Source organism: Trichoplax adhaerens, genomic scaffold (genome assembly GCF_000150275.1).
Source record: "Trichoplax adhaerens TRIADscaffold_2 genomic scaffold, whole genome shotgun sequence".
NCBI lineage: Eukaryota > Metazoa > Placozoa > Uniplacotomia > Trichoplacea > Trichoplacidae > Trichoplax > Trichoplax adhaerens.
This window is the reverse complement of record NW_002060944.1, coordinates 8728307-8744755: the sequence shown is the minus strand read 5'-3', so window position 1 is coordinate 8744755 and position 16449 is coordinate 8728307. Positions and strand designations below refer to the sequence as shown.

The following is a 16449-nucleotide window of genomic DNA, read 5'->3' as shown; positions in this document are numbered from 1 at the left end:
AATTGTTAATACATTCTTAATTTATCTATCCTAACTTTACGTACAACGTCTATATTTATTCATGCTATGTTTATCTTTGACTCCGACGTCCGCGTAATGCAGACTTGTTTGTTCACGAGGGCATTGCAGCCACAATGGTCAAAGTAACATGAATAACAAGCCAACTTACAGGTATTGCAGTAATCAAATATTATAATTTTTTAGTTATATAGCCACTTTGAAAATCGGTTTAGTTGATATTCCATACTCAGATATATTTTGTACCCGAAGAAATTTTAATATAAAAAAATACGCGTATTAGGATTTTAAAATTAAAATTAAGAATTCAAGTAATGCATGTTCATAAATTTTTATCCGATTTTAGCTGTTCTGGAGGCTTTGGTGGAGATAACTGTCAAAGTCCTGCAACACAAAGCGGTAAAAGCAACCTAATACATTATATATATAATGCATTCATATATAGGTTGCAGTTATCGTCATACTGACAGTGATGTATTTATTTCAGCTGGCACGTATATCGGTATTGCTATTGAAAGCATAATTGGTGTTGCAATAATTTTGGCAGCATATATTTTCCTACAGAAGAAAGGGAAAGTTCTATTACAGATTAATTATCGTTATTACTTTAGTATCAGAGCGCTATCATTTATGCCACTGATCTAGTTTAGCCTATTCTCACACTGTCATCTTAGCCATAAACTATAGTAAACACTTTCTTTACTTCCTTATCGTCTTTATTCACTATCAAACAATCCAAGCATGATCGATGTTAAACACCCATCAAGTAAAAGATCAGATTTGCCCAGTAAGTAAATGCTACGTTTACTAGTAATAATAAACAATTCCACATGGTGTTAGAACTCCGTATGTTCCGTCTATGAGGCGGTCATATTATACAGTCGCCTCTAGGTACTATGTAACTTGAAGACTAAACATCAAACACGATATTACATAACTATAGGGCCGGAGTATAATCTGGATCGCCTGGAGTCATCTACGAATGAATATGATAATCCTGCATTTTCTGCGAAAGACTGATAATTTAGTGAGTTACTATTAACCTCTCTCGCTATACTGGCATATATCAAATCTAGAAGTTTCATTATAAGATGATAAAATTAAGTAGAACATCGATGGTCATAGCTGTATGATAATATTGGTGCTACGCTTGTCACATGAAAATAGGCCTCGAACCTTATTTTCCGTTAAATTGAGCTATTTACTAAGTATTTCTATACCATGTTACGGTATAGCTACCTGAATAGTGCCTAGAGTACTAGGATGAACTTTGTTTTACATAATTAGTTACATAGTCGGGCTTAATTTCATGATACGGTAATAAATTGCTCTGTGATTCATTCAAATCGAAAATTAATTTTACGAATACTATTTGATTTGAACAGTGTTTAATTATAACTGCTTCGAAAGTCTATGGCAAATAGTGTGCTATATAGCCTAAAGTAAAAGTAATGCACGATTCTCTGATACAAGCCATGCACTATGTTATGGCTTCCGCAAATACAAGCGATTGATCTGGGGTAATTGCGTCTTCGAGCGAAATAATATCTGTCGAAAAATACTGAAGTTTACGATGAGATACTGTATTTGGCTGTACAAGAACACATTGGGTTATAGTTGAAATCTATGCAAAATCTAAAGTAGTAAGTAGGCAAAATGATTGAATGGCAATAAATGAATTTACGATATTCTGCTATTGTCAAGGATTACAAAGTTACTGATGACCTTAGATGTTCTTCAGCAAATCCATCATAAAGTCATAAATAAGTATTACTTTCCTTAAAAACATTACCAATACCATAGATTTCTAGATTTTAAAACCTGTAAGTTCATGCCAATAGCTTAGCGTCATGATGTCTCTCATTTCAAGAACATTCGAGAGCTACTACTATTTATTATATTTCAAGCTCACTGATACAGTGAGATTAGCTAGAGTGCATCCTACAATATTACTGAAGGTCGATAGCAAATATGATGCGTAAATTAAATTTTATTTGAGTATAATAACACGATTGTATCAGTAAAAACAGCTCGAGTTTAAAATTTATAACAGTGCCTAAAAAGGTGACTATTAAATGAAAGCTAATTTATAATTGAAACTAAACAGGACTCATTAAAATTCATGAACTTATACAAAGCCGTAAAAGTCACTAACTTAATACGTACACATTGATAATTACTATATATCAGAACAAGACTACAATCGAAAATTCTATAAACATTGAATATCCAGTCGATCCTTAGCCACATCACTACGGTTTTAGTAAAGTCTTTATGAAATTATGTTGCTTAATTATTAACTGGAGACACTATCCTGTACAGTATATTGTTATTACAATAATTCTTCTAACTCGTGACTCTCACAATACTTGCGGCATTTAAAACAATCGATTTACTATATCCTTTTTCATAGAAGTGCTCCATAGTTACTGTAACACAAATAAGATGTAGTTGCAACATCAATCAATCATCAATGATGACTTTTGTAATTGTACTATAAAAATATACAACGTAATCATCGACCCAAAAGGTATCAATATACTACTTATTAGCCACCACCATATCCATTAATTCTTGCCTACAAGTTGTGAAAAGGGTTAATAATAGTTACAACATACTTTGTCATATCAAATCCAAAATATAGACATAAAACTAGCCTAAGCCGAGAATCGTTCACTTGATCATCGCCTAGTTCCCTACTGTTAAAATAATTCTGTATTTGTTCCAGGCATTGTCTCGATGCAGCATCAATTATTCTATCGTCTACAATCAAAGACAACAAAGCACCGTTAATCAATACTACAAAGTTCATAAAACTTTGCAGTAGATAACTGTTGCAAATGGCTAAAGCATAGTTACCCTTTTTAAACTGCCTTAATATTTGTACAATAGCGGCGCAATACCAAAAATCGATACGGCTACTATTTACTGCTTGTATAATTTCTTCCGCACAGCGCCTGACGCAATAAAAGGTAGAGAAATCGAATGAATTAAATTTTCTTGTATAAAGACGTTAGACAATATGTAGTACCTTTCAACAGCAGAATTTCTAAATAAAACTCCTAAGATGCTAGAAGCTATCGGCTTGATGAGATTTGCTTCAAAATTTTCCAACTTATCTGCATGCCAAAGCTATATAAAAGCATAAATATTGCAAGAACTAAATTACATTTTAAAGTCAGTTTGGGACGCTTGATCGTCATGTAAATTTTAATTCGAAAAGATTACCTTTTTTAAATGGCGTTGTGTGTCACAAATTACAAGTTCAGTAACTAATTTCAGGTAATTCACATCCGGTGAATCCGTGACACATTGGAGGCGAATTAATGTCCAGATTAAAACGGAAATTGCTCCGTTCACATTAGTACTAGCCTAAAAATTTAACAAAACAGTCAATACTGATCGGTTATAAAGAGTAAGTATCAGTGAATTTGGAAAATAACGAATGAAAATATCCACACAGTAAGCAATTAATTATAATCTAACTTTGTACGAATTATCCTCGGATAAAGTCAGCCAAGTTTCTAATATAAACTTGACGATTTCCAATGTAGTAGAATTTGAGCAAACATCTATGTAGCCTATTGAGATAATAAGTATGGTGCGTAAGTGCAATCAATATAGTATATAAGATCATAAGCAAATATTTCCTTTAATAACATCAAGACTTTTCGGTCTTCACATAAGTCTATCCTTACCAGAGTCATTGCCAATGTACGAAAATAAACTATGCCTGGCCAGGTGACAAACAATTTTTACTGATTGTAAAAAAATTTGACGGTTGCTTGCCACTACAAATTAGAGACAAAACTTGAAATTTATTTCCCTGACGTTCCATTACATATCTCGTAGCTGAAATACAAGCTAAGTTGTACAGCACAAACCTTTTGTAACTGTTTGTTTTAAAATTTGAATGACATCCCCAGCTAGTCTTACATTTATAGGTGTGAACACTAAGGCATCATGTACGATAGTCATCGCAACCTAAACGATTAAATTTAAAACCCAATAGATGCTTCACGTAAATGCTATGCAAATAACTATTACGGCATTTCATTATTAATATGAAGATATTATTTTATTAAACGAAATGCGTGATACTTATAGTATATCACACCTCCAAAATACCAATCCCTAAATCGGTTTTTACTTCAGTTACTTTGGATGAATTACTTCGTTTCTTATTACTAGTGTCATCGTCTTCACTCTTATCATTTACAGCTTCAACGTTAGGTAAGATAACTCGCTTAACCCAAGATAGCATATCACAAACATCATCCCGTAGAAAGAGTGCAGGACTGGTATTATTCCGCTCCTAAATATTTCCATGAAAGCATATTGCAACAATTTACTGAGAAATCAAAAGATCAACGCTAGGATCTCATATTTTTTTATACCTCAAAAGCTAAGTGAATAAGTAATCGGTGATATATTTCAAAACCAAATTTAAGGTTAAAGATCGATGACTCTCGGAAACCATCATTATTACTTGTCGAATTCTTGAAGACATTTTCAATATTATCCTTGAATATTTATAAAATAATAACAAATTAGCTAAAAATTTGACACTCTATGTCATTAAATGCTTATTAATACAGTACTTACCATACTTAGTTTCAACCTTTCAATAACAGGACGTAATCTGTCATGGCGTGCAAGCATCCAAGGGCGACACTTAGCATCTCTCTGGAAAGAAATTTTGTTATGAGAAAGTTCATAAACTGCTAAAATGCTACTCTAATATTACGAAAAGGCAAACATCATGACTCTTATTACCATCATAAAATCTAGAATACGCAAAGCTAACTCTGGTTTTTTTTCTGCATTGTGTAATGCAGTCTTTCTAGATCTTTTCTTTTTCTTAGACTATCGTAAATAAAAAATAGCAATAACTTCAGATAACAATAAAAATATACAGCGACAGTGTAATTTCGTTAAATCATAATTAATAATTGTATGATTACACCTACAGGTGCTTCATGTACGGCTTTATCTTTACTAGAAATTTCGAACTGCAGCCAACGCATAATTTGCTCTAAAATAACATCACATCGACCCCACATACATAAACTGCTAACATAGTGGTTAAAATTATCCAGTAGAGCATCATTGGATACCGAAACTAAATCATCATAGCAATCTTGGCTAATAAAAGAAATCAATCACAATAACAATTAAGTTATGACCGGGAATGAAAGCTAAAAATGAACTTCATTCAAACCTTAGTTCCGAGACTTGAGTAGCTGGTAAGCAACCTGCAATAGTGATAGTTGCAGCCGCAGAAGGACTAGTCTATTATAGTATACTAGATATTAGCATTTCAATTATGTATAAATAAAAATAAATAAAACTTCCTTAACATACGCTCCGTATTAACAATTATCATTAATAAACTTTATCATTTAAAGCCATCAACCCAATTAAAATACCTTAAAAGCAGTCCAGAGCACTGGTAAAGCCTTGCCAAATTTCATCTTAAGTTTATTACATATATTTTCATTTACAGGCTATCAAAAAAAGCAGTTTGAATCAATATACAATGAAATAGTAAACAAGAAATCATACAAGATAATGGTAAATATTTTTAACCTTTTGCAATTCATTATAAATTTGAGTCCATAGAATTGCGATAGTTTCCATTAAACCTTGCATTATTTTTTCATCGTTCACTTCGTCATTTACTTCACTTTCCATTCCATTATCTACATTATGATCTCGCACATTCTCTTTCATATTATCATCTTGTTGACGTAAATCCGACTCGAGGCAAGATAGCACGTAACGACATAGAGTTATAATATATTTTCCTAAATACCGTAATATCAAAATAAACCATTAATTGATTTTTACCAATTCTGAACATCAAATATACAGTTGATAAATTACCAGTTGCGTCGACAGACATATAACGAACTGCAAATTGGTAAAACCGACGTGCAGCATTGGAATTAGTGCGTAATAAAGTTACGCATCTAGTTATCTATCAACAATAAATGAGATTTCCAGTAAATACATACAACTTTAAATACAAGACTTATAATCTGCTATATAAATAATTTAAAATATGCAGACAAAACTGATCTGTAGTTAATTATTTTTCAATACCACAAACCTGAACATCTTCGCCCCTAGTTAGCGGAATAAACGAATTAAATAGTAATTCTACAATTTTTCCAGCTACTTCAGATGTATCCATTTCAAGACGAGCTAATAAATGTTCACTAGGAACAATTTCCCAAAACTATCATTACAAGTACGAAGAAGCAGTTATAAAAAAATCATAGAAAAGTAATTGAAGTAATACTATATATTCAATCAGCCGATAATTACAATAATCTACCGATTAATAATGAATTTTATATTGACCTTAATTCCAAGTGAACCTTTTACAAGAATCAAAAGATCAATAAATGCAAGGCGAACACGCTCAGAAAAATCGTGAATATGATTTGTTAGCTTCGGTAATAAAGCTTTCAAGGAAGGTTGACTTAGATGGTTATCCAAAATAAAAGACAGGCCTTTAATAACTGCACAGCGAACACCTGTTGATGAACCATCATTTGCAAGCTGATTGACAAGTTTGTTCAACAATGAATTGAGTACGCCGATTGGAATCAACTCCCAAAATATGCTAATAGCGCGACAAACACCCTTAACTGTAACCTCACGAACATTGGGACATGGATCTTGTAATAAATCCTAAAACAATCAAGTAATTATTGATCCAAAACTAAAATTTCAATAACAACGATATAATAAATAATTGAAAGAAGCACTAACGGCAAAAGCGTCAAATTGACGTTGCATTAAAATATCAATGTCCTCATTGGCGCCATCAGGATCATGCAATGGAAATGCACTAAATAACAAGGCCGCCGCATTAGCTCTAACAATAGCGTTAGCAACTTTCAAAGAACGCCAAATTATTGGTTGATATAACGTAAGTAACATTTTATCGACACCGCTTTGTTTCTTTTCACGATGAAACTGATCTAAAATCTGATGAAGAGTAGATTGAGCACTTTAAATTTGTCTATAAAATTTTATCTGTGGTCCTATTCTACACCTGCATTCCTAAATGTTTAAATAGATAACATATCGATTTAACTTGTCATTACCCTTTTCAGAGCAGCAGCTATCGATGGCCTACTTATTCTAGCATGAATTGCATGATGCATTAAATCTTGAATGCAGAAATTTTCAATTTTTTCGCGATACGGTCCAGAAGAAGAGCGCCATGCCCGAAAATAAACTTCCCCATAATATTCTTGAAGTGATCTTAAATTAATACAATAATCAATTAATAAATACTAGATACTCTATCATTCAATGTTTTTATTAAATTATATAAACAGTAACTAAAAAATTGATATAATTCAGAACATGCATAATATATTTGCAGTGTACAGTACAGGCAGTTAGCAATTGCGTAATTACAGTAATGATTGGTAAATAAAACGACAAACTGCATGGTCAAATATCAGAAGGGTAATCAGCGGAGTTCAAAGATCTTAAACAAATTTCCTAAAAATTTCAAATTTTACCTTGAAGATGATGGTATGTTATTTTTAATAGTAGCATGAATGTCTTCAATCAATGGAACATGTAAACCAAATGTATAAGTTAAGATGCGACGACCCTACAGGAAAAATAGTACTAACCGTGAATAATTATTAATACTAATCAAAACTAAGTTATGAATATCTTCAAATAAAGTCCTTTCGAAATATAATTAATCCTGTTATGTCTATTGCCAATACACTCATTCATTTATTAAAATTTAATAACCACAATGAAAGCTACAGAAGTATCTATAAAGAGTAATTAGCAATATAAAGAGGCAGTTTAAGTATGGGTTAGTATCATCTTACATTACTACGGCTACTACTAAAATTTACAATTTCTTGTGGATATTTAAACACGATTTATTGAATTTGAGTTTCTACCTCATCAGTTTTCAAAAATAACGGTTGCATATAGCAGCGTAGCAACAATAGCTTTGTAGAATCTGCTGATGGATCATCATAATCCAACAGCAGGAGACAATTGCGTATTTGCCATAAACGTTTGATATCCTTCAAAACGGCATCAGGCTGTAAGCATCTCATTAACAGATATGGAACCATATGAGGAATCAGCTCCTCCTTAGCACTAAAGTCTTTACTCCACCTAATAGATCATATAATAGATGTTAAGATTGAAAATCTATTTCTTTCAACAATGATAATGCATTAGAATATCTCATACCACAATTCGCAGATCCGTGAAATACTATCTTGTAAAGTAATCGCGGCTTCCGGAAGTGACATTAAAATACCTACATGTTAAATTATAAAACACTGACCTAAGATCATCTCAATGATATGAAGAATCAGCAAAGCCATTTAAAATGTAATGATCTCATAGATTGCAGTACTATTATGCATTCCAGCATTTTTCAGAATATTTTAAAGGCATCGAAATGACGTGTGTACCTCATAATAATTGCACTACAGTATTACTTGCTATAATTGTAAAATTTACCAAAGCAATTAAGCTTCAACAATTACCGTGTAGTATTGAAGCAATCTCATGCAACGAAGGCTCAATACCATCTTTGTCTGTCTTGATTTGTAAAGCAGCATTAATAACTTTGGTAACTTCTTGCAAACAATCGACAGCACCCATCCGATCCTAAATTATAGAAATAAAACTATGAAAAATTTGTAGCCAATAAGACTATTGAATCACTACAATCGATAATGACTGTGACTTCCAAGATAATCGATGCAATAGAGTTAACAACATAAAAAATATCAGATGATTTCCATAATTAAGTAGCGAACTGTGGTGTAAACTGTTCCTTTACAGTAGTACTCACGATTAAATTTGTACTAAATATTATCATAGCTCATGTGCATTTAATTCTTATACTTAACAACATACCTGCAAATCCTGCTCAAAAAATTCATTTTCTGCCAATTCAAAATGAAAATTACCTAGGACAGAATTGCAAATACCCAATATCCCTTTCCACAATTGATTCGATTCTTGTTTGTTTAACTCTTGAAGTACTTCCGGCAAACTGAAAGAACTGTTACGCTTACACTAGCGAAATAATAAAAATCAAATCATATTTCATTATTACATTATCTACAGTAACAATAATGTACTTGTAAATATTATATTTCTATTAGATCGCGCTATAATTTATTATCAACTTTACAAAGCGAGAATTCATGTTAAATTGGCGTAAATCCTAAAATTTATCAATTCATATTCTATGTCACATAAGTGGGGACAAAATAACGATAGGAAATACATAATTATAAACTATCGTAGCTGTGTAGCTAGAAATGTTATAACATTATAAAGGCTACAACAGTACAGTTCGAATTTGCTGTAATTATGATATAATGATAATGTGTAGGGTACCTTATCAGATTAGATTTATCCACAATCTCTTATTATGATAATAAATTGAATCGCTAACATTGACTAATTTACTACAAAATATATTAGCACATTGGTCGTCAAGAATTTATCGCGCTACTGTAAATAACTGTAACCGCAACACTATCGTTGTACACCCTTACATTGCGGATCATAAAATCGGTGAATTTTACGCTATCAGCTCCGTTTTGGCACAATTTCAGAAAGTCTTGATGTAATGAAGCCATAGTTCAATCCTAATCTTCGATGTAAATTCTCTGACCTATACTTGCATAAAATATTGCATTGGTAACAGTTAATACGTGTGTTAACACTGTATAGTAGGCTACTGAGTAAGTTGATGACATCGCCTGAGAGGATCTAAAAAGTTCTGAGTAGGATTACGTAAACATAAAATTATAATGCCAATCTCGACCGTACGCTTCACATGACCTTGAAGATCTCTAGTTGATATCCTCATTCTCTAATTATTATTATTATTTAATAAAGTACAAGCATTTAGGATGTCACTAAGGTATACACTCTATCGATCAAATCGTACTTCATTTGCTATTTTTTAAAAATACTTTCACTGTAGATATTCAATACTACCATGCGGTGTGATCATACGCTTTCAAAATGCTATTGGTCTCCTTGTTTTTAAATCAGTAGTCATTTAATCTCCCCCAAATTAACCGTATAAACATTCTCTCAAAATAACGACAGTAAAGTACAGTTGAGTCTTTGTAGTTATTGTCTTCATACGTAGATACCGTTACCATTTTGTAACTACCCAAGACTGAGAATAATTCAATTCGATTAATTTATTTCCATTCCTGTCCTCTGTCAGTGCATAACTTCAACGCATTACTCTTTTTACGCTCTATATAGAACTCCAATGGAATGTACAACGCGTCTAATCCTCTTCTTAACAATCAATAATCATAGCATAATGTGCTCACATAATTACGTTGCTCATCATGAAAGAATAATATGTATAAAAAGAAGAGAAAAAGGACATCACTTTTATTCTTTTTTCTTCGCATTTTTTCCCTAGCGTTATTATCAAGTATACAGTATAACAACAACGGGTAGTCACTAAGATACAAGACAGTATTAAACCGTTTCAAATCAGTACTATTTACTCGATGATACGCGGTTATCCTCCAATTTTCCTAGAAATACTGTGCATGCTATCCACTATGCAAAATACTACACTATACCACTATACACCAGCTACAAACGGTTTCCTGAGTTTATTCCAGCAATATTGGAAGCAGCCAATCTGATTCACTTATTAGTACTATATCGGCTTTCAAGACAGTGCTGCACTATTTTTCTCCTCCCCCCCCCCCCTTTCTAATACGATGTAACGTAGTAATAACAAAGATTCAATACGATATACTGTAAGGTTCCACTGGATAAGATTAATGTGAAATGATTATTGGGATACTAACTTAGGATACCAATTAAAGATCGATCTTCAAAGCAAACAACACTGGTGCCATCATCAAACCTACCTTCAAACTCTTTGGAAATATCAAGAACGTTGTAGTAATGGAGTAAAAGCAATCCAGAGAACTATGACAAGAAGATGGCAGTTGGAGCCATTTCTTGATGATTCAATGTATCCTATACAAGCAGTAAGCTTTGCCTTTTAATAATTCAGGTGCAATCGGCTGCAACTGGAGTAACACCAGTAGACGACACCTTCAGTTGCACAAGCGTAATAATAATGGCTAAATCAACGACGAAAATGACGACGAATGAGAAAGTTATCCAAGCATGTAGGACAATCGAATACCAACAGTAGTCTCACGATGACCTTCGTCTTTTCCACAATCTTGTATTAAGTCAAGTTGAATTGATTTTAACCACAATAAATGATGATTTTCAAGACGATTAAGCCTGACTTTTTAACCTTATAATTGCTAGTCAATCCCTATCAGCTTGGGTGCCGTCACGATGCAAACAGATTTACTGTCCGCGTACACTTATTAACTTCAACCCGCTCGTATACATTCGATGTTTTATTTTATTTTGATTTGCCCGCGTTTTTCTACTGTCCTATACAGTACAGTACAGTAGAATCCACACAGAGAGGAGTAGAGTACAGTACTGTACTGTACTCTACAGTGTACAGTACTGTACAGTGCAGTAGAACTAACAAAACTTACAGTACTGATGTTCCTGCGTAACACTGGAGGTGCGGTATGGACGGACATGTCAACCTTCCACTACAGTGTACAGTACTGTGGACTGTACACTACGGTGGCCTGAAAGCGACAACTTTTTTACGGCGCAGAATCTGTACTGTACAGGTGTGAAAAAAGAATTTCTACAGTCCTACAGTATACTGTACAGTACAGTACAGTAGAATCCACACAGAGAGCAGTATGTACTGTACTGTACGTGCTACAGAACTGAATCTACTGATGTTCCTGCGTAACACTGGAGGTACAGTACGGACGGACATGTCAACCTTCCACTACAGTGTACAGTACTGCGCTGTGGACTGTATGTACAGTACAGTACTGTACAGTACACTACGGTGGCCCGAAAGCGACAACTTTTTTACAGCGCAGAATCTGGAACTGTACAGTATAGTTGTGAAAAAAGCATTTCTACATACTGTACACTGTAGTACTGTACTGTACTGCACGTACCAACTGGGTCAATTCTTGGACTTCTAGTCAATACCTACTGCGATGAAAGTGAAATAGTGAAATCATTCTGGTTGCAATCAATAGGATACTATTCACAACATATCTCAAACTTGCCAGTCCATAGTACAATTCCATCATCAAAACGGCCATGATACAATTTCCATAACTACAACTTTAATCAGTGCTACATTACGTAAGTGGACAGTAGGTACATCAACATCAATCAATCAATCGACAATACAAGGAAACTTTGACCATTCGGATGCGTCAAAAGTTACAAATACCAACTTTACTTTTAACTGCAATACAGAGTGGCCACATAAATTACATTATCTGTACAGGATCAAAAATGAACGATTGTGATCAATCTTTACGATCGCGCTTACTAAACAGCTATAGCATGTACTGTATGTATGTCACAACGATATCCCAAATTAGGACCTTTAATACCAATAAGAATAATTACTATTTTATAAACAATTACGACCTAGAACTAAATATCCCATTAATCATTTTCTGCATTTTTTCTTCATTTCTCAAGATATTGGCCTTTACGGTGCTAATAAGCTCAATCTGGAATGGATTTCAAATAAAAATCGATTTTAGTTGAAACGAATGATAAATAACAAATTGAACACGAAAATCTTGCCACTTCTTAATCCATACTTTTCAATTATTATAGAGCACTAGTTTAATCGTAGTATTGTACGATTTGCCTAGTTAGGTTTACTTTATGATACGGGGACTAACTTAGTATATATTTAAAACACTGTAGTATTAACGCCTAACAATTTTATAAATATAGTATTTTTACGGTTCAATCAACGAATTGCAACTACCATCGTTACTTTAACTACATACTAAATTCGTAGGCTAAGCATTCCTATTCACTGCAAAGTCTTTTTATTTCTACAAATATACTGCACAGCGAAAGAGTAAAATATATCAAACTACTAAAAATTAAATCAACAATCTGATAAAAAAATATATCCTCCAATAAATATTATAATTCACAGCAATGCAAGATTGACAATTTCGCATAGCAGTGATACATACTGTATGTGTAAGCCATCTAGGCAATCAATCTATTTAAAGATGACAATTCCCATGTCGTAACATGCTGTATAATCAGAAGTATTCGCCAGAAAAAAATAGTTATACCTTATCGGCTATGCCTAATTCAATCTCTTTCAGTTGTGATTTTAATGGTTCAATCGCAGTTTCAGATGCACTAAACAAAAATAGAATAAGCAATCGTTAGCTTTCAAACGCTTTAGACATGAAATGAAAGTATTCCAAATACTAAAATTAATAAGCTTTCGGAATAACAGTATTACTTTCTCTCGCGCTTTAGAGCCATTTCATGATCGGTATTTTCTGATCTCCACGTTTCTAATTCTTTCTGCATGCTGTCAATGTCCTCTTGCACGTAATCCATAATCTTACCTAATGGATTAGCACTTCGGCATAAATTCTGAATAGTGACTCTCAGCTTTTCAATCTAGTTTAATAATCATCATAACATTACTTAAAAATATCATATATCTTAAATTCTTGCAAATCGAATTAACAAACCTCTTTCTCCACTAATTCCCTTTCCTTCTTCCTAGTTGCATCTGGTATAATGGATTTGGACTGTCAAAACAAAGAATTTTAGGTTTATCATTTGTAATAATGTGCAAATAATATAGAAAGAATACATCTAGATGCGCCACTTCCTTACTAAACTTTCTTAAATGTGTTGATTACCGTATCAGGTCCTTTAGGCCCTTTCTTCTCGAGTTCTTTCTTTGTTTCTAAAATCTTTTTTACAAGCCCACCGTGTTCTTCATTTTCAATTTCTATATTGTCTACAACTTGCTCATCCTGTTTACAGTTCAATATAAAATTCACTGCTCAACACACACTTAATATATACTCAAAATACATTGCAAGTAAAATATTTCTAACACATACTATACTCTTTGTACATGTATTCTTAAATTAAAAACATGACGGCTATCAGTATTCTTTTAAATGTTTTATATGGCACAAGCCTCCATAGAAAATTTAGCGTCCAGCACAATAAAAATTAGTTTTATGATTAACCTTTATAATAGTAGGTTGTGTCTCTTCTACGACAAATGTTTCATCTTCTGACTCTTGTTCATTGCCATTATCAACAATGACATTGGCAACAGCTTTTGCAGAACCGCTATTCCTAAAGTATTTAGCAAACATTAATACCATAAAATATAAATAAAATTATATAAAACCATACGTAGGAAAATAGAACTGAAAGGTAATTCAAAACTGTACCGGCTAGTACGATCATCTCCAGAACCAGGCTTCCGAGGCCTCGGTGGTGCAGGTCTTGCACTACTAGGTCGTTCTACGTGACTAAATTAATTTCGTTTCATTACGTTAGATATCTCGTATGATAATAGGAGGTATTAATTGAAAAGTTCCGCCAAAAACATGCTTTACCCGCTATAAACACGGGGCACAGGAGTTTCATCATTTTCATTCATCGCTCCATTTAATCGTTGCCGATCGGATTTTGCAGATCTGATTGGCCCATCTGTTGTATCCTTATTGGCTAATATTATATAAGTACATTATTATAGGCTATATCAATAAAAACAGTCAATCATCTTTATAAGCTCGCTGCAATATAGCATTTTTTATGCAGTGCTAAATCAAATATGGTGCCAGAAAACATTTACCACCACATTAAAACTGTAAAAACAAATTACCAGAGCGAGGCTTGCGTAGAGCTTTATCGTTTGTTTCTATAATATAAATTTAGAGAGGTTGTCTACAATAGTTAATTAGAGAGACTTTTTTTCTGATCAGTAGATACAAGAAATATGAGATATACCGTCATCCAGTTTTTCTCTGGTAGCCCGAGATCCTTTTGGTGAAGATGGACGTTGGTCAGCTTCTGGCGGAACATCATTCTAAATTATTTATCAAAAAGGTCTTCATTTTTATCACCTATCATCACCTCTATCAAGAATGGTGAGACGCACCGATGCCTCCCATTTTTTATAAATCTAAATCAAAATTAACCTGTTTTCCCCGAGAATCCTGTTCAACTGGTGCCGGATCATTGCCTTTAACCTCTTCATCGTGAGGAACCCTCTGCTAGCAATAACCGTTATTTATTATTAATTATTATAGCATCTAATTACATTAATGCGTGCGTAACATGACATGTAGTACACATATAGATATAGGTAACGATAAGAATATATTGTAGTACGGACTAAATACTAATTACTTAGTTCAATCCAAATTAATACCTTTGAATTGTCTTCTTTTTCAGCTTTCTTCTCTTCCTTTGGCGTGTGTCTTTCTTTTCTAGATCTTTCTTCATTTTCAGTATGACTAGGTATATTTTCTTGATTACCGTTCTTTTGCTACCAAAATTATAATGAAAAACTTAATAAGGCGCACGTATAGACGACAATGAAACATTCCTTATCTTTTAAACAACGTACTTCTTTCTGTGATCGTTCGGCACTGGATTGTCGGACATCATTTTCTTTAGAACGACTTGATTTACCTGAACCTCCTTCCCTTTTTTTGCTATACGAACAATATCAACATTAGCACCTATGCAGTAAATTTTTAGCAACAATACTAGAATCTTTAGATTAATTAGAATATAATGAGTATTTCATATTTTACCCCGAAGATACCCTCGACGGTTTCACACCAGATAAAACTTTCTTAACAGCATCAGAGCTATCCGTCTAGAACATGAACATATTTCAAAGTTGCTTTCATATGCAATCATATTTTACGTACTATTCCTATTTTGAGTAAGAAGCAATAATTTTCTTGGCAGTAAAGTGTTGTTACCTTATTACTTATAGCCAAAGCCATAACTTGTAAAAGTTCATTAGTTTTTTCTGGCTCGTGACCGGACACAATTTTAGATGGCTTTACTGATAAATTTTGGTGTGTAACATGGCCTATACAACCAACAATGATTAAATATTTTAGTTTCACAAAGATCGCACATATACAACGGAAAGAAAAAGTAGATATGCCCAAAATTTGCTAATATCAACCTTAACTTAATAGTCCGTACGTCACTAATATTTGCAACATATATTACTTACAAATACAATCCACAGCTTTTTGTAGGAAGGCCATTTTGCTATCTTTATCCTATGAAAGAAGTTTACAAGTCAACAGGTGCAGTACTATCACCTCGCATACAACGCCAAATATATTCAAATAAAAATTGGGGAACTTAGAGAAACGTAAAAGACTGCAACCAATAGTCGTTCTACTCGAAGTTTAAATGCATGACGATATCCTGTAACCTTGCAACTAACGGATATTTTTAAGAAACAACTATATT

At 33.2% G+C, this 16449-nt stretch overlaps 2 protein-coding genes across 2 annotated transcripts; both read right to left on the bottom strand.

Moving 5' to 3' along the window:
• Positions 1-2559: 2559 nt before the first annotated feature.
• Positions 2560-9677, bottom strand: TRIADDRAFT_63696 (uncharacterized protein; the record flags this gene model as incomplete). The annotated part of the gene is made up of 27 exons (XM_002109623.1): positions 2560-2596; positions 2637-2781; positions 2878-2975; positions 3050-3150; positions 3247-3390; positions 3505-3599; positions 3717-3809; positions 3903-4002; positions 4136-4333; positions 4416-4541; positions 4624-4704; positions 4795-4884; positions 4989-5163; positions 5240-5310; positions 5448-5525; positions 5608-5825; positions 5905-5998; positions 6131-6259; positions 6385-6717; positions 6799-7017; positions 7137-7296; positions 7563-7657; positions 7965-8187; positions 8266-8335; positions 8568-8691; positions 8944-9105; positions 9594-9677. 27 exons carry the CDS (start codon positions 9675-9677, stop codon positions 2560-2562), a joined length of 3543 nt encoding a protein of 1180 aa, XP_002109659.1.
• Positions 9678-12405: 2728 nt separating this feature from the next.
• Positions 12406-16238, bottom strand: TRIADDRAFT_63695 (expressed hypothetical protein; the record flags this gene model as incomplete). The annotated part of the gene is made up of 16 exons (XM_002109622.1): positions 12406-12668; positions 13257-13326; positions 13433-13596; positions 13671-13730; positions 13845-13961; positions 14184-14295; positions 14394-14474; positions 14562-14673; positions 14831-14866; positions 14956-15034; positions 15147-15221; positions 15380-15496; positions 15643-15726; positions 15779-15832; positions 15942-16054; positions 16205-16238. The coding sequence occupies 16 exons, from the start codon at positions 16236-16238 to the stop codon at positions 12576-12578; spliced, it is 1401 nt and encodes a 466-aa protein (XP_002109658.1). The 3' UTR covers positions 12406-12575.
• Positions 16239-16449: the final 211 nt, after the last annotated feature.